Source organism: Saccopteryx bilineata, chromosome 4, assembly GCF_036850765.1.
Source record: "Saccopteryx bilineata isolate mSacBil1 chromosome 4, mSacBil1_pri_phased_curated, whole genome shotgun sequence".
NCBI classification, from domain to species: domain Eukaryota; kingdom Metazoa; phylum Chordata; class Mammalia; order Chiroptera; family Emballonuridae; genus Saccopteryx; species Saccopteryx bilineata.
The window spans coordinates 299,131,650-299,153,590 of NC_089493.1; the positions used below are offsets into that span (position 1 = coordinate 299,131,650).

Consider the following 21,941-nt stretch of genomic DNA (forward strand, 5'->3'; position numbering starts at 1 on the left):
CTGCGTGTGTGCAGGGTTCCACTCAGACAGTGTGGAGAGTCCAGTTACATTGGTTCTGCCTCCTCAGAGTGTGGCCAGGGGTCTTTCTGAGGAAGTCTGTCTGCACCTCTCAGCCCAGCACTCTCTGTGCAACTCGTACACCAGATGTCAGACATGTGGATCCAGGGAACAAACCTATCAGGACCTTTGTTTTGTCACCTGTAGAAGTTGTCACTTTCATAGTTTACAACACGCTTTGTAGAAAACCTTGGCTTCAGACTCGGCTCTGCCGCCTAAAAGCCTGTGAGGTTGGACCTCGCCGTACTTACGTGAACTGGTGTGAGCAGAATTAGTGTGCTCCCAGATATGGTATGCAGTCCAGCTGATGGACTCACTAAAAGTGGTCCAATCAGAATGACACTCCTACTTTAGAACCTGAGACGTGTAGCCCAGAACTACCCTCACAGGCTGGCTGTACCTATTCCCCACGCCTGCTCACCCCCAGCCCCCTCCACTCATGTGATATGCCCTGGACCACATCACTAACTTTGTCTGGGTTCTGATAGGTGGACAGAAATATAACGCATAGCCACTGACAGACACCACACCCAAAGTGAAAGAACAGGTGGGAAAATCGGTATTCAACGACAGCCTCGATTTCTTTGTTGCTTCCTGTGCCATCTCACCTCAAGCACTCACTACGCCCACAGGGAGGTGACGGAGGAACAGGACTTCTTACTCCACAGACAGGGGAAAACCGAGCCTCCTCAGAGCCCCTACACCTTCTCCTTCCTTCCTTCCTCCCTTTGGGGAGGTTTCACACTCAACCATACAGGAGAGGGGGTCACTCCAGACCTGACCCACTCAACGTGTCCTTAGCATAACCCCCGGAATGTTAACATTCTCCCTTGTAGCAACACGCTGACACACGAAGAACATGTAAAACACTGTGGTCCCACGAAGTCATCAGTGGATGAAGTTTCAGATTCGTCCTCCCTCCTCTGACGGTACTTCCTAGATTTGAGGCAGGGGAGGTGAGGGCACCCCACGCCCAGTCTCCATCACCATCTATCTCTCTCTCCCCTCCTCTCCCCCACCTCCTTCCCTCCTGCAGTCCCCCGCCCTCTGCTGTGTCTAAGAGCTGTTTTTGTGTGAGAGATAGGGACAGACAAGGGAGAGAGATGAGAAGCACCAATTCTTCGTTGCAGCACCTTAGTTGTTCATTGATTGCTTTCTCATGTGCCTTGACCGCAGGGTGTTACAGCAGACCGAGTGACCCCTTGCTCAAGCCAGCGACCTTGGGCTCAATCTGGTGAACTTTGCTCAAACCAGAAGAGCCCGCGCTCAAGCCAGCGACCTTGGGTTTTGAACCTGGGTCCTCGGCAGCCAAGTCAAACACTACCCACTGCGCCACCGCCTGATCATAAGAGCTGTTTTTAGCCTGTTCAACTTTTTTTTAATCCTCTTATTTTACCCAAGGCCATTTCAAAACTTACTGGTTCCCACTATTCTTTTGCCAAAAACGGAGAACCCAGGCTGGGGTTCTTGAGCCCGCAGCTCAGTGGGAGGAGACTGTCTCTGCCCTTGAGGGTCTGTGTCTGTGACAAAGAATGAGGCAGATTTAGACCCATTAACAAAATAAAGTGTCCCCGACTTTCTGCATGCACAAAAGACCTGAGCAGTGAGCACAGAGCTGGTGTGCTTGTTAGACAAGTGACCTTACCTGGGAGCCTGTGATGGGGCAGAGAGGCTCCAGACGGGGCACTAAATGGTGGACAACTACTCAGGGCACGCATGTGGTGCCCAGGACATCGTGGGGTGACAGGGACACACATGGGGTGATGGGACTTGGGAGTGATACATGACTCGTCAGAGCACCTTGGGTGTGTAGTGTGCTTACTCTTTTTCAAGTGTCCTTACCTTCGGGTGTCCTCACTCCAGTATTTCTGAGGACACAAGTGCTCTTTGGGACAAGTTCAATGACCTCCACTGGGTGTGGGGTGGAAGTGGACGCAGGTGAAGGGGTGGCCCTGTGTCCTCACCTCACCAGGGGTCATTGTACTCGTCCCTGCTCCCGTCTTGTTTAGATTTTCCCTGAGACAAAGTCGATCCTGCCAACGGGTTACCTTTTCCTCTGGACTGGACCCGGATCGTGGGGACAGACTGCCCGGGGGGGGTCCGTGTGTGTGGGGGGAGGTTTTCTCTGAGACAAAGTCGACCCTGCCAACGGGTCACCTTTACCTCTGGACTGGACCCGGATCGTGGGGACAGACTGCCCCGGGGGGGGGGGGGTCCGTGTGTGTGGGGGGAGGTTTTCTCTGAGACAAAGTCGACCCTGCCAACGGGTCACCTTTTCCTCTGGACTGGACCCGGATCGTGGGGACAGACTGCCCGGGGGAGGGGGGTCCGTGTGGGGGGAGATTTTCCCTGAGACCAAGTCGACCCTGCCAACGGGTCACCTTTTCCTCTGGACCCGGATCGTGGGGACAGACTGCCCGGGGGGGGGTGTGTGGTCCGTGTGTGGGGGGAGGTTTGGGTGCAGCCACCATGAGTGAGGGGATCTGGGTTCCTGCCAAGCCCAGGTGCTGAGGAACCCTTTGGAGGAGGACGTGGTGGAAACGAAGACAAAACCTGCTGCAGAAACAATGCTGACCCCCTAACACCACAAACACCCCAACAGAGCCTCCCCCATGAAGGGTGAAGCTGTCTGCAGCCTCACAGCCAGTGGGTGGGGTGGGGTGGTAAGAGCTCAGACATTTTCCATAAACAGCTGGGGCCAAATTAATGAGCCACGAATACCCCAGAGGAACCACAGGCCTCCTTCCGACCCCATCGCTGGACCCTGGAAACACGCAGAGCCAAGAACAGCCCCCAGGGAAAACCATCACTGGTGGGTCGGTCACCCTCTCACACCTGCACTGGGACGCCCCTCGCTGCTGTCTCAGACGAAGGTCCCAGGGACAAAGGTGACACGTGTGCCCGAGGTTCCCTGTGGCCAGCAGGCTGGGCAAGGCCAGGAGGGCCGAGGGGAGCTCCCTGCCCAGCGCGGAGGTTCTGGCCGCAAGCGGTCCTCAGGCGGCAGGGGCGCGAGCAGGCGACCGCGGGAGCAGCTGGGAGCCGGGGGAGGCGGCACGGAGAAACAGCACCCTCCCCCCCGAAATCCAGGAAAAGACGGGGTTGGTGAGCCCCGGGGACGGTCCCGTAAGTGACGCTCAGCGTCCCGAAATCTGAGACAGAGGGCTCTCCTGGACGGGGTAGCTCCGTCCACCGCTAACCCTGTAAGCGTCTCCTTCGCAAAGCCGGCCCTGTCCCCGAACCCCCAAGCCCCGAAACCGTGGCTGCAGGCTCGGGGACTTCGCGCAGAGGCATCCAAGCAGGCAGCGGGGAAGATGTTCACAGTGGGGTGGGGGGAGGAGAGGACGGAGCCCCAGGGGAACCGGGGAGGTGGGGGCCGTGGGAGGAAATCAGGAACCCCCCCCCGGAAGAGGTTCTACCTCTTTTTCCGGGGTGGGGGGGCAGACCGCATTTGGACTCACTCCCCCCTGCATGGCTCCTCTAGGTCCCGAGAACCGGAGACGAGTGACTGACAGGGAGACAGACGGGGTGACAACCTGGCCGGGGTGGGGCGGGTCTCAGCAGCCCCTGATCTGGTCCGCAGGGCACCCGGAGGTCCCGGGCTGTCTCGCCCTCAGCCCCCATATGGGGGAGCGGTTACCGCGGCCAACGCTGGGGACACCGTGCAGCTGACCGGCTCACCTGGCCTTGCTACGTGCCCCGGCCCCTTGGCCTCAGCCCACCCAGGACGGACACAACCCAAGCGCTACCCACCGCCCCAGGAACGCTGAGGGTCCCCCAACAGCCGAGAACGCCGAGCTACAGGGGAGCCCTGTGTGTGTATGGGGTGGGGGGCTGATTCTGTCCTCAGCTCCGCAGTCACAAATGTCCTGCACAAAGCGGTTGGCCCCCAGCCCGGAAGTCTCCGCAGAGGTAACCACAGAACCCCCCACCTTTCTAACCCTGAGCTTCCCGTCCCGCAGACCCGGTCAGAGCACAGCCCGCTGCCCAGGCTGACACAAAGGACAGGACAGGCGGCGGGTTCCAGAAGGTCCAAGGTGGACAAGACGTCACAGAGGGGAGACGTTAACAGTGTCCAACAGCAACGTCCCTCTGGGGCACTGGGCTGTCCTGGGGGAGGGGGGCTCTGGGCAGAGTGGCCTGGGGGAGGGGCCGATGGGCCTGAGCTGACTGGACAGAGGAGGCGGCTGTGGGGAGTGGGTGGGCAGCAGTATGTCCCCGAGACCACAGCTGCCCTGAGACACCTGCAGCCTGCAGCTCGGAGGACGGGTGCCTAGAACTGAGGTATGACTGCATCCCAAAAACCTGCACCGAGCCGCCCCAAATGTCCCTCCCGTCCCATTCACTGCTGGGTCCTGTCCTCTCGCCGGGGAGGGACATGGGGGCTCAAGGTACTTTGTTGACTGGACAGCCCACTGAGCCAGAGAGAGAAGTGGGGAGGGAGGAGGGTGAGGGACCCCTGCTGGATCCCGGTCACCTCGTGTCTGGTCAGCGATGGGGCTGAGGAAGTCCGCAGGATGAGACCTGCCCAGGAAATTATTTCCCCCACTCAGGCGGCACACCATGCTGGGGTCTGGGACAAGGGCCACTCAGGGCTGGGAGGGCTGGACACTTCAGGAAAGGGCGTAAACACTTCCAGAACCGCTGCTCAGAGATCACAGACCCGGGCTCTGGGCACAAAGCCACCAGAGGACTGGGAAGAAGGCTTGTTTGCTCTGGCCTGGGGCCCACAGAGTGGGGTCGGGCCTTCAGGTCACCCTGTTCTCTGACCCCTGACCTGTGGTCACACGCAGGACAGCCGCCTTCCCCATCCCCTGTCCTGTGACCATGGGGTCTCATGGCCACAGCCGGGCATCCTGACACCCCCAAGAGAGTCTGTTCCCCACACACTGGAGGCTGTGAGGGCCATGGGTCCCCCTTCCAGCTGGGCAGTGCTGTCTCCACAGTGGGGTCCTGCTCTGGACTTAGGGGTTGCAGGGCTGTTCTGGGTGGGGGCCCTTCCTCCTCCCCTTCCCAGGAGTGGGTGTTCCCAGCGTCCAGTGGAGGTCCCCGGGAGTGTTCTCGAAAGTGCCTGAGTCTGAGGAGGGAGACCAGAGCGGAGTAGAGGCCCAGCTGGAAACTCTGCTGGAGGGACGGAGGCTGGAGGAGCTGAGTGAGGTCCGCAGAGGTGAGTGAGGTCCTCTGAGGTGAGGGACTGAGGCCCCACAGGAAGTCAAGCCGACAGGCACAGCATGGTCCCCATGGGGCCCCCTCTCCTGTCACTCAGGCTCTGCCTGGACCTGGACCCCAGGGACCCCACGGGTGGCAGGGTGTGAACCTCCTGGGCTCAGAACTGCTGACCCAGGGGACTGGGGCCCTGACAAGCCCCGTGGGGCTCAGGGCTGCTGACCTGGGGGAGGACTCAGCACCCAGCTGCCCTGTCCCTGCTGCCTGTGGGCAGGGCTTCCTGGACTGGCGGTGCTGTGAGTGTCTGGGTACCTGGTGAGGACCAGGGCAGGAATCACTGCATCACCTGCACTGTATGTCCCTATTTCCTGTGTACCTAACACTCTGGTGACCACAGGCGTGCGGGGGACCCCACATCGTCCCACAGCCTGGGCGCTGCTGCCTCCTCAGGCCCACAGCCTGGGTCCCAGGACCTCGACAGTCACGGAAGTACCTCCTTTGTGTACGTGGCTTTCCCAAGCCAGGGGCTCTCGTTTGCAGACAAAGGGTGGACCCCAGCCACGGTTTCACGTCACTTCCGTCCTGGAAGGGATGTCAATCCTTGTGCAGCTCCTGCTAGGGAACATTCATCCTAAAGGCAAGGGCACCAGACGTTACGGTGTCTCAGCACAAACCCAGCTCGGGCCCTGCTGGACTGGATTCTCTTTGGGGTCAACTCAGCCATTTCCCACAAGACAGACCTGCTCACGCTTCAGGGGCCAGGATGCTGTTGTGTCACCAAGGCCCTGAGACTCTGAGGTGGGAACCACGTGCTGGGACATCAGGCCATGGCTCAGCCTGGTCGGGCACAGCAGACCAGGTGTCAGGGCCGCATGCTGGGACGACTCACGGTGTCTCTGACGTAGCGACTGTCACCCCCTGCACACCCACATTTCCCTCAGTCGTGCCTGAGCCAGGAACCATCCACAGCAGTGACTTCCTCCCAGAGAACAACGAACTCATGTGAAACTCGGCTTTGACACAGATTTTTGTGGTCAGACAACCCAGGCATTGAGAACATGAAGGGCTTCAGAAATGTGAACTGTGTCCGGGTCCCGGGGAGCTATTTTTAAACATGGAATTGTTGCCTGACATGTGGTGGCGCAGTGGGTAAAGCGTTGACCTGGAAATGCTGAGGTCGCAGGTTCAAAACCCTGGGCTTGCCTGGTCAAGGCACATATGGGAGTTGATGCTTCCTGCTCCTCCCCCTCTTCTCTCTCCTCTCTCTCTCTCTCTCTCTCCCTCTCTCTCCTTTCTAAAATGAATAAATAAAATTAAAAAATAAATAAATAAACATGGAATTGTGCCCTCCTTCCTCCCATTTATCTTTGATTTATAGAGTTCTGAGGTTCACAATACCTTCAGCCTCCCAGGGGCCATGAACCAAAGGTCTGCATGTAATTGTAAGGATGACTCCTCCAGACTTTTTGTTAAAGGGATGTGTTCTTCCAGCAGGACATTCCGGGCAAACTGACTTCCAGTCTGTGGGCAGGGACTGCCACTATGAAGCCACTCAATAAATGTTTGTGAAGGAGCCACCAGGCACATGCTGACCTGGGCTCTCTCTCTCAAAACACTCCCTCCTCAGACACATGGTGGGCACCCTCTGGTCTGCCCAGCCCAGACCACCTTCCCCCAATGACACAACAGCCTCCATTCCTGCCTTTTCCCCTCCCTCCCTCCCACTTGCTGTTGTTCTCAGGGTCGGGGCTCCTGTGGGCCCAGTGGACCCTGTAACCGGGAGGGGACAAGACTGTCAGTGGTGCAGAGTGGTCTTGCACCTGTTCTCCCCCACACGAAGCCCAACGCTTCCTCTCTGGGGCCCCGAGACCCCAACCTCATTCTCCTCCTTGTGGCCCCACTGAGCTGGGCCCCCGCAATGCTGTCAGGACCAGGCAGTGGGCCAGGCTGTGCCTGAGGCAGCCCTGGGGTGAGCTCTCTCCTCCTCGACTCCAGGAGTGAGGACAGGGGTGCCGGCCATGGGGTACCAAGAGGAGAACCAGCCCGAGAATAGAACCCCCACCCAGCCCCGTCTCCCCAGCCAGGGAGGAAGTGGCCTGCAGCAGATGAAGCCGGAACTGGACGGGCGGGTGTGGGCAGCAGCCGGGAGAGGACGTGAGGCAGCCTGCAAAGGGACAGTGCTGCCCCCAGGTGGCCGCCGGCTGCAGCGCACTAGGCAGGACCTCAGGACCCGGAGGGCACCCCAGGAGGAGTTCTCCACCCCGTCAGAGCCTTGATGAGCGTGGTCTTTCCTGGACGGTGGTACAAGGACACTCGCTGCAGGAAGGGCCCTCACATATCCCTCACGTCCACTGGGGCGACACAGCAGGCACAAGTCCTTGTGGTGAGGTTTGTCCTGGGAGGTAGCAGTATGTACGTGTATGTTATGCCTCTTTAGGCCTGGAAGAACCCTCAGCTTGGGTTTTGAGGGAAGTCACCCTCTTTTGCACACAGACCACAACTCCTTGAGGGTGGGGAGCTGGCTGTGCCCCTTGGGAGGGGCTGGACCTCCGGGTGCTCAGCAGATGCTGAGTGAGAAACAGAGGACAGAACGGGTGCTGCCCATTTACCCACGGTGCCCAGGACTGCAGGGCTCTGGGCCCCTCCAGGACACCCGGGGTTCTGACTGTACCTAACGATTCAGTCAGCACGCGGTCTGATGAACGCCACGACGCACCATGATGCCTGCCCCACTTCACACGACCCGAGTGCTTCTGTCGTCTGCAAGGGTGTCTGCTAGACTTAAAACGTGAAGTGTTCTCCGAGTTCGAACCCATCCGTAAGCGAGGGCGTCCACCCCGCTGTGGGGAGCTCGGCAGACACACCCCTACGTGACCGCTGCTGTGGGCCTGACAAGCCCGGGGCACTCGGCTCACGGTCGGTCTGCTCCTGCCCTCCGGCGGCCTCGGTGACCACCAGCCCCTTCGTCTTTGCGAGTGGGCTCCCTTCACACACACCGGCCCAGCACGGAGGCCCCCACGTCTAACGTGTCGCCCACTCACCACTGTTGGTGTAGCCCACCACAGAGACCACCGGGAACTCCCGCAGCCGCTCCAGGGCCTTCCGAATTTTCATCTCCTCCGCCCTCATGAGATGCTGCTGCTGCAGCTGCACCAATGACTCTCCTAAACACACCCGAGGGGGCGGGTCAGGGAGCAGACAAAGAGGAGAAATTAGAGTGCCCGCTATATAACATCACCCAACACCTTGTCTGACACACAGCCTGTCCAGGAAAAGGCAGCCTCGCCCCCAACTTCCCCCACCTGGGCCCCCCTCACTCTGCAGGAAGTAACAGCCTCGGAAGAACAGCCCCTGACGTCCCCAGGGAGCCAAGTGGCACCTCTAAGGTGTGTGACATCCTGACCCCCAGCATCTGTGAGTGGCACCTTATTGGAAAACTGGGTCTGTGCAGACGGGATGAGGTGACGGGTCTGAGATGAGTCACCCTGGGTCAGGGGGGCCCTGTATGCACCCAGTGACAGGGACCTTAGAAGAGACAGAGGAGGGGACACAAACACAGAGGAGAAGCCACGTGGGGATGGAGGCAGAGATGGAAGGGAGTTGTCCACCAGCCTGGGTCGCCTGGAGCCCCAGGAGCTGGGAGAGGCAGAAGGACCCTTCCTGGAGCCTCCAGGGGAAGCACAGCCCTGGGACCCCTGGACCTTGGACGTCTGCTCTCCAGGACGGAGGGAGAGTGAATCTTTGATGCTTTATGCAAGACCAGTGGCCTGTAACAGGCTCCCAGGACCACCTGGACCCCTAGCTTGTGGGATGTGACTGCAGAGGAGGCCCACACACAGCCCTTGCCTCATCAGGACTGTTCAGGGATGGTGCCGCCTTCCTTAACATGGCTGCCACGACTTACCCCCTTCCCAGCACTTGGTGAGGAGACCTTGGACACTTACCTGACCCCATGATGTAGCGAGAGCTCCCTCCACGTCCATCCAGGTGGGAAATCCTGTCTTTCAGGCGGGACCTGTAGTGCAAACAGGGCAACCAGTAGACAGAAGATGCAGAGGCCGTCCAGGAAGCACAGAGCAGGGGCACCACGTCATGTGCGAGGGCGAGGGAAGGACGCTGTGTGGGGCCTGCAGATGGACAGGACCAGCGCACTGAGGTCCTCTCCTGATGGGCCTTCACTGAGTCAGGGCACAGGGTCCCACACGGGGTGACGCAGTCAGGGAATGAGGTCCCACATGGGGTTCTCTCCTGATGGGCCTTCACTGAGTCAGGGCACGGGGTCCCACACGGGGTGACGCTGTCAGGGAATGAGGTCCCACATGGGGTCTTCTCCTGATGGGCCTTCACTGAGTCAGGGCACGGGGTCCCACACGGGGTGACGCTGTCAGGGAATGAGGTCCCACATGGGGTCCTCTCCTGATGGGCCTTCACTGAGTCAGGGCACAGGGTCCCACACGGGGTGACGCTGTCAGGGATTGAGGTCCCACATGGGGTGATGTTCCTCGTGAAGGGACGAGCCCCAGCAGGCATCCGACACACTGTGCCGTCCAGGACTGAGGTCAGCCATGTTCCGTCCTTACCACCCCTGAGCAAGTCAGACATGGGAAAACAAGAAGGTTGTCTGTTGTGACACCTGGCACTGTTGCTGTACCTGAGCACAGGGAGCTCAGCCAGGGCCACCTGCAGCCGTGCCTCCTTGGTCCGGGCGTTGCAGCGGAAAATGTGCAGGACCACCGTGAACCGGTCGAACACCTGCACGCCCCAGGCGGCCTCCAGTTCTTTCTAGAAGTGCAGAGTGCGTGAAACGACCCGCACTGGGAGCCCGGCCCCATCACTGGACCTCAGGTGAGGGGACCTGTAGGAAAATGGCTGTAGACTGCAGCCCTGAGACAAGTCTTCCGTGAGGACTTTAGAACGCCGCCCCAGCAAAAACCAATAAGATTGTTTAAAGGAAGCACTGATCCTTAGAGCCTTTTCCTGCCTACTGAAAGCTACTGGACAACTGCATTCTCCGCATCTGAACCCATTCTAGGCTAATTTGCTCCAGGCTCTGCTAATTTGCTTCATAACCAAAAACATGAATAAACACGAAGAGGCTGCAGAGATCTGGGCTCTCAGTCCTAGAGGCTGGGAATCCCCTGTACCCATCTTTTCTCCATGTTGTATCTTGTATGTTTTCCTTAAGTCCTGCAGTGCCTTCCCCTCGTGCACACCCACTGCCAAACTGGCCGCGGCAGGGACCTGTCCCAAACACTGTCCTCTGTTCCTCCCGGGAGGCTGACCTGCACCTTGGCTGTGTCCCTGGACTCTCTGAGCAAGGTGTTTGGGACAGCTGGGGCGTGGACTGGGATTGAGGGGAAGCCCAGGGTCCAAGTTCAAGCATGGAGGTGACGTGACTGACCTCATGGGGAATGAATGCACGTAAGACTCATGGAGACACCGACAGGCAGCGAGGATTCGCCTGCCGCTCGCTGCTGTGAACTGTGAGCCCCAAACAGTGAGGAGTGTGACTGTCAGGGGTCCCAAAAGAGCAGGGTTCCCATTGGGTGTTGCGAGGGCCAGGAGGGAGGGCAGGGCTGGGGGGCAGCCCACTCTCAACGCACCAGGAGGCTCCACCACGTGGAGGCCTTTGTGACGTCAGAGGTGTCCTCCCTCAGTCGCGCCAAGCAGCGGCCTGTACTTGACCTGCTGGTCACCGCGATCCCACGGGCGGCGCTATGCTCACTGCCCCTCTCGGCAGGAAGGGGCAGGGACACGCGCACGGGACCCACCTGTCAGGTGCTCCTAGGTCCCTTTGCCGAAGACGAGCTTCCGATCGGGCGCTTTGATCGGCACCATCCTCGTCTCCACCACAGACCAGCTGTCCAGCGTGTGGACCAGCGCTTTCGCCTCCGCTACCTGCCACTCAGCTTCGGGGAGAGACGCGTCCTTGGTGACGGAAGCTTCCAGAGGTACAGGGCCAGTGGGGACGGGGTTCACTTAAGCCCCCCAACCCCTGCCCCTCGGATCCTGCTCCCACTAACCCCCGCCATCAGAATCCTCAGCGTACACGAAGCCCCGCCCACCCTCGCTGGCTTCCAACCCTGGAGCCCCGCCCCTAACCTAACCTCCGCCACTCCCGACAAAGTTCCAGCCACGGAACCCCACCCCCAGCAAATAAGCCCCGCCCACTCACGCAGAAATTCCAGCCCGGAGCCCCACCCACTCTCGCCGAACCCCGCCCCTAGCCTAAGCTCCGCCACTCCCGACGAAGTTCCAGCCGCGAAACCCCGCCCCCAGCGCAGAAGCCCCGCCCACTCGCCGGAGTTCCAGCTCTAGAGCCTCGCCGCCGCCCCGGGGGTCACCTCGAGTTAAAACTGCGCCTTCGCGGGTCCCCACTTGACCCGCGGGGTGCACCAGACACACGCGCTGCGCCCCCGCCGGCAGCAGCGGTTGCCGGCGCAGAAGCCCCGCCCACTCTCGCCGGAGTGCCAACCCGGAGTCCCGCCCACTTTCGCCGGAGCCCCGGAGCCCCGCCCCTAGCTAAGCTCCGGCGCAGCAGCTCCTCCTCCGCCTCCCCGGCCCGGCTACTCCGGCCATCCGCACGTGGGCCCCGGCCGCCGCCCCTTCAGGCCCCGCCCGGAGTCCCGGGGCCGAAGGCGGCGAGCGCGCGAAGGGGACACGGCGTCGGCGACGGAGCGGCCTTTACAGCTCAACTGCCGCGGGACACGCGAGAGAACCAGGCTCCCGGGCGGACGGCGGCCCGCATGGTCCACATCCCACGTCCTGCCGAACGCCATGGGGCGGGGCCGGATGCGCGATTCCGTGCGCACCGCGCATTGGCCGTGCGGCGTCACGTGCTTCGCGGGGGGTAGCAGTTACCGCGGTGCTCGCGCTCCGCGTGCGTTCTTTTCCGCGCGCCCGATCCCGGCAGGACGCCCCCGAACGCGGCCGGGCTCAGTCCCCAGACCTCAGTGCGCGCTTCCTCTGGCGCCGTCCCGCGCCCCGCCCCGGTCTCCGGTGGGCGCTGTACGTGTCCATCTAGCCCCTATTTGTACGTATTGCTTCTGCACGCCGCGACCCGGGACGGAACCTGTGACCTCTGTGCACTGGTTGGGCGCTGTACCCACTGGACCGCCCGGCCGGGGCCTGGTAGTCGGGCCCCTCGTGCGGCTGTTGCCCCTGCTGCTCCCACGGCACAGAGACGTGGGTGGGTGGGTGGGTCCATGCAAAACTTGCAAGGTCCCGACTTGAGTCACGTTCTTCCCTCTGCTGACAATTTCAAACTGTCTAGGGGAGAGCGGCGCATTCAAACTCAGGGTCTGCGGCCTGGCTGGCTGGTTCATTGGTTAGATCGTTCTCCTTAAATGCAGAGGTTGTCAGCTCCATCCCATCTGTCTCTTCCTCTCCCTCTAAAATCAATTAAAGAAAAGAAAGCCCCTGGGTCGGAAAGGTCTGTACCCTAGAGCAAGATGTAATGAGTTAAGGGTCGGCTGTGTCCTTCATTATGTGGTTTACAGTCTTCGGGACCTCACTTAGCACGCTGACTTGGTCTTAGTGGAAGGTCCGGCCAAGACGTCGTGGTCAAGTGTACTTGCATTTTGCACTCTGAGGAAACACGTGACATGTCCCTATAGATATTTTGGGAGGTGCAGAAAAGAGCACAGGGCAACTCGGCAGCTCTGGGGACGGCTTCTGACCGGGCCCTGCGGGGTGGAACCAAAACACAGGTGACCCCCAAACACCAGAGCCCATAGACTCCCAACTGTGGAGGGCGCCCTGAGGACCCATTCAGGGGGACACGGCCCGGTCTTGTGGCTCCCGTGGCCTGAATCGCTGGCCTGTGTGGGCCGTTCCCAGGGGCGTTGGGACACTGCAGGCCTCACATGCCTCCCTCTGTTCCTGGGGCTGGGAACATGCTGGCAGAGGTTTAGGGCGAGTATCTGGGGGTTCACAGAGCTGCTGGGGCAGGTGGGAGGTCAGCGTGCCATACAACAGACACCTCGTGGCCACACTACTATGCAGGTTTGTCCTGGGGGTGACACCCACCCAGGCTGAGGCGTGGGTGACTCCAGGTTATTTGTTCTGCTCCTGACAAGCAGTGTCTATGCCAGTGTGGGAAGGGGGTCAGAGCCCCAGGAGGCAGGGAGGGAGGACAAGGGAAGAGGTCCACATGCCTGTCTGGGGCCGTGGGGCGTGGCTGGCTGAGGAGAGCCTGAGGCTGAGAACGCTTATATTATTTATTTGAAAATACAAATACGATTTCATAAAACATTTTTAAATCGCTCTACACAGCAAATAAAAATTAACTTTACACGTTTTGTACACTGAAGAGGAAACATTCCCATGAGCACCCGCCTGGGGCAGCCCTGTGCCCGCAGCGCGTGCAGACGGGAGGCGCGGGGCTGCAGGAAGTGCCCATGGCTCCGAAGCCGCAGTCCATGCAGGGAGCAGGACAGGCAGGTCGTCCCAGGCAGAGGTGGGTCCTCACCGGTGTGGCCCATTGGCCAGGACGCAGTCCGTCTCCCAACCTCAGCTCAGAAGCCAGACCGAGGGCTGAGGGATGTCTGACGTACGGGGAGCCAGCTGTGTCCCGAGCCGCATGTCCTCTGCCCGCCAGGCCGGCTGGCGGCACACCCTTCCAGGGCCACCTCCACGGAGAATAAATAGAACGCCTCACGCCACCCAAACGCACCTTGTTCTCTGCACAAGAGCTCAACCACGAAACAGCAAACGGCTTTGTTTGCACAGAAGCTGCTGCACCTGGCCGGCCGCAGGACGTCACGAGGGCTGCAGCTCGTCCTCCTCGCACTCGTAGTCGTACAGGTCCACCGCGCCCAGGGCGGACGGCGTCTCAAAGAAGGGCCTCTGGGCCAGCGGCGTACGCAGGGAGCTCAGCTTCTGGTCCACAGGGCTCAGCTCCGCCTCGTACCTGCAGGAGGGTCGCGGTGAGAGCACAAGCCACTGGGGACATGGCGGGGTTCCATGATGGGGACAAGGGGGCTCACGAGGCCACGCGAGGGCCGTGGTGAGACCGTGCACAGCAGGCCAATGATCAGGAAACAAGCCTAGCCTTCCCGTGTCATGGATGGAGACCTACTGGACACTCACAGGGTGACCTGCGCATCAGGACAACGCTGTGAAAACCATTGTAGGCTCCGAGGAAAAGCCTCCCACTGGGGAGACGGTAGCTCTGCTGGCCGGATGTCCCCACTGTCACCCACAGCTCAGCTCCCCGCCTGGGGCCTCTGCATCCGAGCAAGACCCGTGTGCAGAGAACGACCCCGACGGACACACAGGAACAGATCCCGCACCCCACGAGGGACACGTGAGGAGACGGGAAACCTGAGGCTGCGTAGTGAACACTCCCACAGGACAACGGGGACGGAACTGCACCAGGATGGCGCACATCCGTGCAGTTAGAGGAAACTTCTCAGGAGCGCGGTGCCAGCAGCAGTGTGAGTGGACCTGTTGCCCAAGCCCCTGGCTGCCACTTACAGGGGAGTCCACCCCCACCCCGGGGCCCGGGCACTGTGCCGAGGTGAAGGCTCACACGCAGAGACCAGTATGAACGCCACACACAGGCTCTGGCCTCCCACACGGGCAGCTGTGGGCCCCGTACCCAGCGCTCCGCAGCAATGACTGGCTGCTGCCGTCCCTGTGTCCCCGCCCCGCCCCCGCCCCCCACTCACCCGTCCTCCCAGCGCTCCGCAGCAATGACTGGCTGCTGCGTCCCTGTGTCCCCGCCCTGCCCCCGCCCCCCACTCACCCGTCCTCCCAGCGCTCCGCAGCAATGACTGGCGGCTGCGTCCCTGTGTCCCCGCCCCGCCCCCACCCCCACTCACCCGTCCTCCCAGCGCTCCGCAGCAATGACTGGCTGCTGCCATCCCTGTGGCCCCGCCCCACTCCGCCCCCACTCACCCGTCCTCCCAGTGCTCCGCAGCAATGACTGGCTGCTGCCATCCCTGTGGTCCCGCCCTGCCCCCGCCCCCCACTCACCCGTCCTCCCAGCGCTCCGCAGCCATGACTGGCTGTTGCCATCCCTGTGGCCCCGCCCTGCCCCCGCCCCCCACTCACCCGTCCTCCCAGCGCTCCGCAGCAATGACTGGCGGCTGCGTCCCTGTGTCCCCGCCCTGCCCCCGCCCCCCACTCACCCGTCCTCCCAGCGCTCCGCAGCCATGACTGGCTGTTGCCATCCCTGTGGCCCCGCCCTGCCCCCGCCCCCCACTCACCCGTCCTCCCAGCGCTCCGCAGCAATGACTGGCTGCTGCCATCCCTGTGTCCCTGCCCTGCCCCCACCCACCCGTCCTCCCAGTGCTCCGCAGCAATGACTGGCTGCTGCCACCCCTGTCTCCCCGCCCCACCCCCACTCACCCGTCCTCCCAGGGCTCCCCGGCAGCCTCCTCCGCCACCAGGATGTCGTACTCCTCAGCTGCGTACTTCTCCCAGTCCGACAGCTCGGGCCCTTCGGTCTCGGTCTCCTGGACAGGACACGCACGTCACAGGCTGCACGCGCATGGCACCCAGCACGCCCTGGGCTCCCGGCCGCACTCACCCTGAGCAGCGACACCTGCTCCTTCTGCTCGTGGTCCAGGTACTTCTCGATGTTGAAGAAGGTGTCGAAGAAGACGTGGGCCAGCCTGCAGCGCTTGAGGTCCTGCAGCGTGATCTTCCCTGCGGGGATGCAGTGGGGACGGTCACCCGGAGCACGGCCAAGGGGTGCTTGCGTGGGGGACGTACCCTAAGAATCGCGGCACAGCGCCACGTGTCTGACACGCGCTCAGAACATGAAAAGGGCCCAGGAGGCCGTCCCAGGTGAGGATGGAGCCTGGACTGGGGGCAGGCAGAACAGGTGACGTGTGTGCATCCACCATGGGTGGCGCACACTCATCTGAGCTGTGGGGACATGGCAGGAATCCCAGGGCAGGGGAAGTAGGGTCTCCGGACGACAGCTGCAATGTCCTGGACTCAGCACACAGAGGCCACATGCATGGAGCTGTGCTAGTTCAGAGACCCCCTCCCCGTCTCTGACCTCAGCGGTCCTGAGTCCCGCATGGCGCTCTGTCGGCCACCCCGTGAAGGAACCTTTCCAGGGGAGGGCAGTCAGGACGTCCTGAGCTGACCTGGGGATCCCGGCTCAGGGCCTGGCCTCCAGCTGCTAATGGACATGGGCACTGCCCACAGCAGGGGTCCCAGCTACACACCCTGAGGTTGGAAACCGAGGGGCATGGGCAGACGTTGGCGACACCCAGCTTCCTGACCCTCTGTGGTCACCTACCAAGACAGGACCCCTCACCAGGGAGGTCTCGGGACAGGAAGGAATGGGAGCCCCTGAGCTGGGTCAGACATAGGGGCTGTCCAGCAAACCAGGGTGCTGGTGTGTCCAGTGCTGACCTGGGCGCTGTCTCCAAGACACGGTCTGTACCGGCCAGCCTGACGCTCTGCTCAGCCTGGTCACCAATGGAGAGGGCACAGACTTCTCTGATGGGCCCCACATGCCGGGACGCCCGCCCCCCACGGGGACCGCAGCCCCATGGAGACCGCAGCCCCACGGGGACCGCAGCCCGGGTGGCACCTGTGCTCTGGGGCTTCACCAGGTCCAGCATCTGGCACAGGCAGTCCTCGAAGGGCAGGGCCTCGATGGCCATGCAGTCCAGCCGGCGGCACTGCTCCTCGTAGAAGTACTCCAGCTCGAACATGGAGAGCACCCCGTCCCCGTCCAGGTCCATGCAGCGGAACCAGTACTCGATGCTGCGCACGTGGGCGAGCGGGGCTGGTCGGCTCTGGCCCCTCAGGACAGCTCCCAACCCCAGGACCCCTCCTCCTTGGACGGACCCCGCCTGGCACTGAGCCGTCCCCGGGGAAGGACCAGATGGCCTTCTCGCTCAGCGATGCTCCAACCCGGCTGCCCCTGCACGACCAGGAGCCTGGGGCAGCAGACACCCACCTGGTCGGGGTCTTCTTGTCCTCCTCGGAGATCAGAAACCAGACGAAGTCGGCGTAGCTGATCTTCCCCTCCTTCTGCACCCTTCTGCCTCTGGGTTCAGGGTGGGGTTGAGACAGGACCGCGTCGGGGGGAGCAGCTTCAGCTGGGACCCTACCTGTGTCCCAGGGCTGCTCGGTCCCCCTGGGAAGGGGCTGAGACCTGTGACCGCACAGGAGGCCCCCTGACTCAGGTGGGGAGGACAGTGGCCAGGGCCTGGCTGACGGCATCTCACAGCCCCAACTGCGTCACTCAGACACCAGGGCCCAACAAGGGCCACTGGGGTGCCCCTTACTAAGGACGTCACAAAACAAGTGTCCCCTTTAAGACCCCATGACAAAAACGGGTGCTTGTCACCTCAGTGACAGCTGTGTCCCATGTCAGGGTGTGGGGCAGGCAACGGGACGTGTGCACAAACCCTCGCCCCCCCCCCGGGACACAGCATGCGGAGACCTACCGCGTCACTGCCCCGGAGAAGACCCTCTCGATCATCTTGGTGGAAATGGCTGCAAGAGAGACGGCTGTGAGTGCGGGGCCGCCCCTCAGGGAGCTGGGAGGCAGCTCTGCAGCTGAGGCCGGGTCAGGGCGGAACCCTGTGGACCAGGATGTGCCCCCCACATGCCCCAGTCTCCAGTACCAGGGCTGAGATGCTGACCCGGGGCCCCGTGACGGAGCAGAGGCACAGAGGGGACAGGTTGCAGCCACAGCCTCAGGGCCCAGCTGCCCAACACCATCAGCCGGCTGTGCCTAGAGCACAGATGCATCTCAGCCACAGGCGACGAACCAGCAAGAGGGGAAGCAGGTATGTCTGCTGGTGCCTAAAGCAAGGACCCAGATGGGGGGTCGGAAAAGAAATGTTTCTCTCCCTCAGTCCTGAGAGCTGAAGTCTGAGATCCAATCGTCACAGGGCTGGGTCCTCCTGAGGCCTCTCTCCTGGGCGTGCAGACGGCCGTGTCCTGCCTGGGACCTCACACAGTCATCCCTCTGTGTGTGTCTGTGTCCTCACCTCTTCTTGGGACCCCATCCTGTGGCATCAAGCCCACTCTAGTGACCTTACTCTACCTTGCTCTGTCAAGACCCATCTCCACACACAGCCCCATTCTGAGGTCCTGTGGGTAAGACTTAAACGTAGGAGTTTTGAGGAGCACAGTTCAGTCCGTAGCAAGCACTATGCTCACAAAACAGGAAACAGTCACTCCCCTCCTGGCTCACCCTGCTGCAGGATGGCCACTCCTGGGGGGAGGGAGTGGGCAGTGTCAGAGGTAGGAGACTATTTTGCAAAAACAGACACGCCCACGTCCATGTCCTGACCCTCAACTCCTGCGAACAAGGTCCCATGCGGACTAGGATCCTTAACGATGTAATTAGTGAGGGGTCAGAGACGAGTCACCCTGGGTCAGGGGGGCCCTGCACCCAGTGACAGGGACTTTAGAAGAGACAGAGGAGGAGACACAGACACAGAGGAGAAGCCGCGTGGGGACGGAGGCAGAGACGGAGGGAGGCAGCCACCAGCCCCGGATGCCTGCAGCCCCAGGAGCTGGGATAGGCAGGGGGGACCCTCCCTGGAGCCTCGGAGAGAGTGTGGCCCTGGGACCCCTGGATCTCAGATGTCTAGTCTGTGGGATGGGGAGGGCGAGTTAAGCCCCATCTGCAGTCCTGTTCAGCATCGTCTGCAAACTCCCCACACCCTCCTCCTTGACGATGCCTTACTCCCCTGAACTCGGGACTTCCGGCCTCCAGAACCGACAGGCCCACTGTCTGTTGACTTAGGGACACCTGTGCCCGCGTCACGATGGCCCCGGGGAGCCAGGTCAGCTAAACCACACGGAACAAGTGAGGAAACCCGAACGTGGCTGCACAGGACGGCGTCACCTCAGACCAGCGTCCTTGGCCTTCCCAGGAGGGAACAGGCCTGCTGCTGCCAGTGCAGGAACCCTGCTGGGCCTCAGAGGCAGCACCCGAGAAGGGACACATGAAGGCAGGTGGGACCTGGCCACGCAGGGCTCACCCAGCAGACCCGGCATGATGCCATGAGCAGGAGTGTCCCCAGACACCCAGGGACAAACTGAGGAGACCTGTGGTGAAACGGGGCACAGCCGGCTCCTGGGAGAGGAGCCCCCCCTCCCGTGCATGTCCCCTGCGTGCACGGCCCCCCTGTGCGCACCCCCTCCGTGCACCACCCATCGGTGCGCCCGTGTGCCTCGCACCGTGGTCATTGTGCCGGGCCAGGTCCTGCGGGTCGATGAGCAGGTCGTGGTCCGTGTCCAGCTCCCAGAACTTGCAGTAGATGACGTAGAAGTGCTCGTAGGAGAAGTACTCCGTCAGCTGGTTGATGTCCGCCTCCTCCTCCAGGAGTGCCACGTTCTGCCAGACAGAGGAGCCGTGGGGTCGCCCGAGGCTGCACTGCGAGCCCTGCTTGCGCGTTGGTGCTCAGCGCCTGGGTCAGGGCTGCCCCCGTCAGCAGGACAGCGCCGGGACGCCCATGTGCTCAGGGCAGGGCCCGGCAGCCCCCCCCCCCCACAGGCCCCCCCATCCTAGCCCACGTCCACACCCTCAGTGCAGGGGGGGGGGGTCAGGCCAGGTGCCCACCACTGGCTGCCCACCTGCAGGAAGGTGCTCCTCCGCAGCTCTGCGCACGTGATCCGCCCAGACCAGGACCTGTTGACCGTGTAGAAGATCCTCTGGATGACCTGCGGGAGGCAGCGGTCAGCAGACAGCACAGGCGCAGTTCCCCACGTCGCCAGCAGAGGGCGCCTGCCCCACACACAGAGACAGCTGGGCTGCGGACCAGGTCCTGCCTCGGGGGCAGCACGGAGGTGACCATGCGGCAGGAGGGGCAGCCATGCCTCAGATGACACACCTGAGCTGCGATGGGGCCGTGGGCAGCTGTCCTGACAGGCTGCAAGTCCTCACAACCACGTGTGGTGGAAACAAGAGTCTCCCAGCACGTCCACAAGCACACGTGAGCACCGGGTGAAAAGCATGACTTTAAGGCTAGACTGGGACACATCCCACCCGGCGGTGAGGACACCTGCGTTCAGGGCTCAGCAGCGGTCCTGGAGGGGTGTGTCCTCACCCAGGACGACCCCCACCTGTGCCTGTACCATCAGTATAGAAGGGATGGAGCCCCCACGTGTGAACATAAGCCTTGCTTATGCTCTGTGCTCCCCGTTCTCAGGACAGTGATGCCCCCACTGACAGTGGTGGGGGGCACGCGGAGTCTGGAATCACGGCACATGGCTCCTCACACGTGTGCTCCACAGGATGTATGCTCCCACCAGAGCGCACAGCAGAGGCTGGGCTGCCACAGCTCAGGTGGGGCTGTGTGGGAAGCCTGTCCTCCCCTTCCAAGCTGTGCTCTGACTGGGATGGACCTGTGCTGTCTGCTCGCCCCGGGGCAGGCAGGGCTAGTGTGCCTGCTGGACACGCCGCAGGACCGCCAGGCCCTTGGGACTTGCTGTGCTTGGTGCCCGGAGTCGAGGCGTGCACCTGACTCGGGGCTCACACGAGGCCCTCTGCGTGCAAACCGCTGACAGCTCGTCTACGGCTGGGAAGAGGGTCTGGGAGGGACAGGGCCCGTGGACAGGGGTCCTCGCTCACATTACGGGGGACGGGCACTGGTGCCCAGTACTCACGGTGGTGATGTAGCGAGAATGGAACTCCGACGCCTCCTTCAGGAAGGCCAGGCCAGGGTGGGTGTTCACCACGTCCTGCAGATGCAGACGGGACAAGACAGCTCTGCGCACGGTGGCCACGGAGGGCTGCACATACACCCGCCCCCCATCCCTGCACCTTCAGCTGGGTGCTGTGTGCACACACATGGCGCACGCTGCTTGTACAAAGCCAGATGTGGGAGCGTGTAAAACCACATCATCCACTGGCAGAGAAAGGACAGGAATCACACCACGCTCCCCGCCCACGCAGTTTACTCCACACACGAGACAGCACGGACGTCCCTTCAATATGTCCCCGTTTCACGAGCTACACTCACAGGACCCTCTGAGTCCCTTCTGCTGGGTCTGCTCTGGTCCCCGTAGTCACTCAGAGTGACGGCACACACAGCCCAGAAGGCTAACCCGGACGTCTTCCCATTCTGCCCCAGTGAGGGACTGACGCAGGAAACCGTGTCCGGGAACCAGAGTGGCATTTGCAAAACCATGCCCAGTGTCCTCACCCCGCTTCAGAAAGGAAGGCCCACGCTCAGTGCCGCTGCCCCCATGCCCATGTGGCACAGACTCCACGTCCCATAGCACGAAGGCCACGTGGTGCGGGCGGGGGCGGGGCGCGTGGTGCACAGGGCCTACCTGCAGGAAGGGGACGAAGTCCTCCTGCACCAGGTAGTTGCAGCCCGGGTTCATCAGCAGGTGGACGAACTTGGCAGCATCGTCATGACAGTTCTGCAGGATCCTGGAGGCACAGAGGGTGGTCTGCAGGTGCTCTCACCATGTGCCCGCCCCTCCCCCAGCCAGGAGACGGGCTGTGCCAGACGGTGCGTGGACAGGGGCCCGGCAGGGCCAGCCGCGGGGGAGGCACTGCTGGCCGCCTCTCCCCTCCCACGCCCAGGCCCAGGACTCACTTTCTCCACATGGCGATGAACTTGTGGACGGACACGGAGCCTGAGCGCTCTCCCCCGGCGGCCCAGAACAGCGGCCCTTTCCAATACAGCGGGCAGCCGCAGGCCTGCGGACAGCAACCAGGGCGGTGAGCGCACGGGCAGCGACACAGGGGCAGCACCGCACGGGTGCGACCCCGCTGCGGC

General features: G+C 62.1%; 3 protein-coding genes across 4 annotated transcripts in view; 1 reads left to right on the plus strand and 2 right to left on the minus strand.

Moving 5' to 3' along the window:
* The window catches only part of LOC136335762 (histone-lysine N-methyltransferase PRDM9-like), a 42,428-nt gene extending 36,202 nt beyond the window's left edge, over window positions 1–6,226 (plus strand). Inside the window, exons 9-12 of the mRNA XM_066276858.1 lie at window positions 2,982–3,180; window positions 3,279–3,423; window positions 5,072–5,221; window positions 6,162–6,226. Of these exons, the coding sequence (XP_066132955.1) occupies window positions 2,982–3,180; window positions 3,279–3,423; window positions 5,072–5,221; window positions 6,162–6,226 (559 nt within the window). The remainder of the gene's footprint in view (window positions 1–2,981; window positions 3,181–3,278; window positions 3,424–5,071; window positions 5,222–6,161) is intronic.
* GTPBP6 (GTP binding protein 6 (putative)) lies at window positions 6,057–10,379 on the minus strand. The gene is made up of 6 exons (XM_066276859.1): window positions 10,365–10,379; window positions 9,872–10,002; window positions 9,165–9,235; window positions 8,262–8,384; window positions 6,619–6,741; window positions 6,057–6,514 (listed from the first exon to the last, which is right to left on the minus strand). Exons 1-6 carry the CDS (start codon window positions 10,377–10,379, stop codon window positions 6,255–6,257), a joined length of 723 nt encoding a protein of 240 aa, XP_066132956.1. The 3' UTR covers window positions 6,057–6,254.
* A 3,046-nt stretch (window positions 10,380–13,425) lies between these two features.
* The window catches only part of PPP2R3B (protein phosphatase 2 regulatory subunit B''beta), a 47,337-nt gene continuing 38,821 nt past the window's right edge, over window positions 13,426–21,941 (minus strand). For both annotated transcript variants that reach the window (XM_066275984.1, XM_066275985.1), the window contains exons 3-13: window positions 21,759–21,862; window positions 21,487–21,589; window positions 20,818–20,892; window positions 19,786–19,872; window positions 19,390–19,546; window positions 17,640–17,688; window positions 17,147–17,236; window positions 16,775–16,950; window positions 15,755–15,873; window positions 15,574–15,680; window positions 13,426–14,131 (exon numbers count right to left, since the gene is read on the minus strand). In XM_066275984.1, the coding sequence (XP_066132081.1) occupies window positions 13,981–14,131; window positions 15,574–15,680; window positions 15,755–15,873; window positions 16,775–16,950; window positions 17,147–17,236; window positions 17,640–17,688; window positions 19,390–19,546; window positions 19,786–19,872; window positions 20,818–20,892; window positions 21,487–21,589; window positions 21,759–21,862 (1,218 nt within the window). In that variant the 3' untranslated portion in view covers window positions 13,426–13,980. The remainder of the gene's footprint in view (window positions 14,132–15,573; window positions 15,681–15,754; window positions 15,874–16,774; window positions 16,951–17,146; window positions 17,237–17,639; window positions 17,689–19,389; window positions 19,547–19,785; window positions 19,873–20,817; window positions 20,893–21,486; window positions 21,590–21,758; window positions 21,863–21,941) is intronic.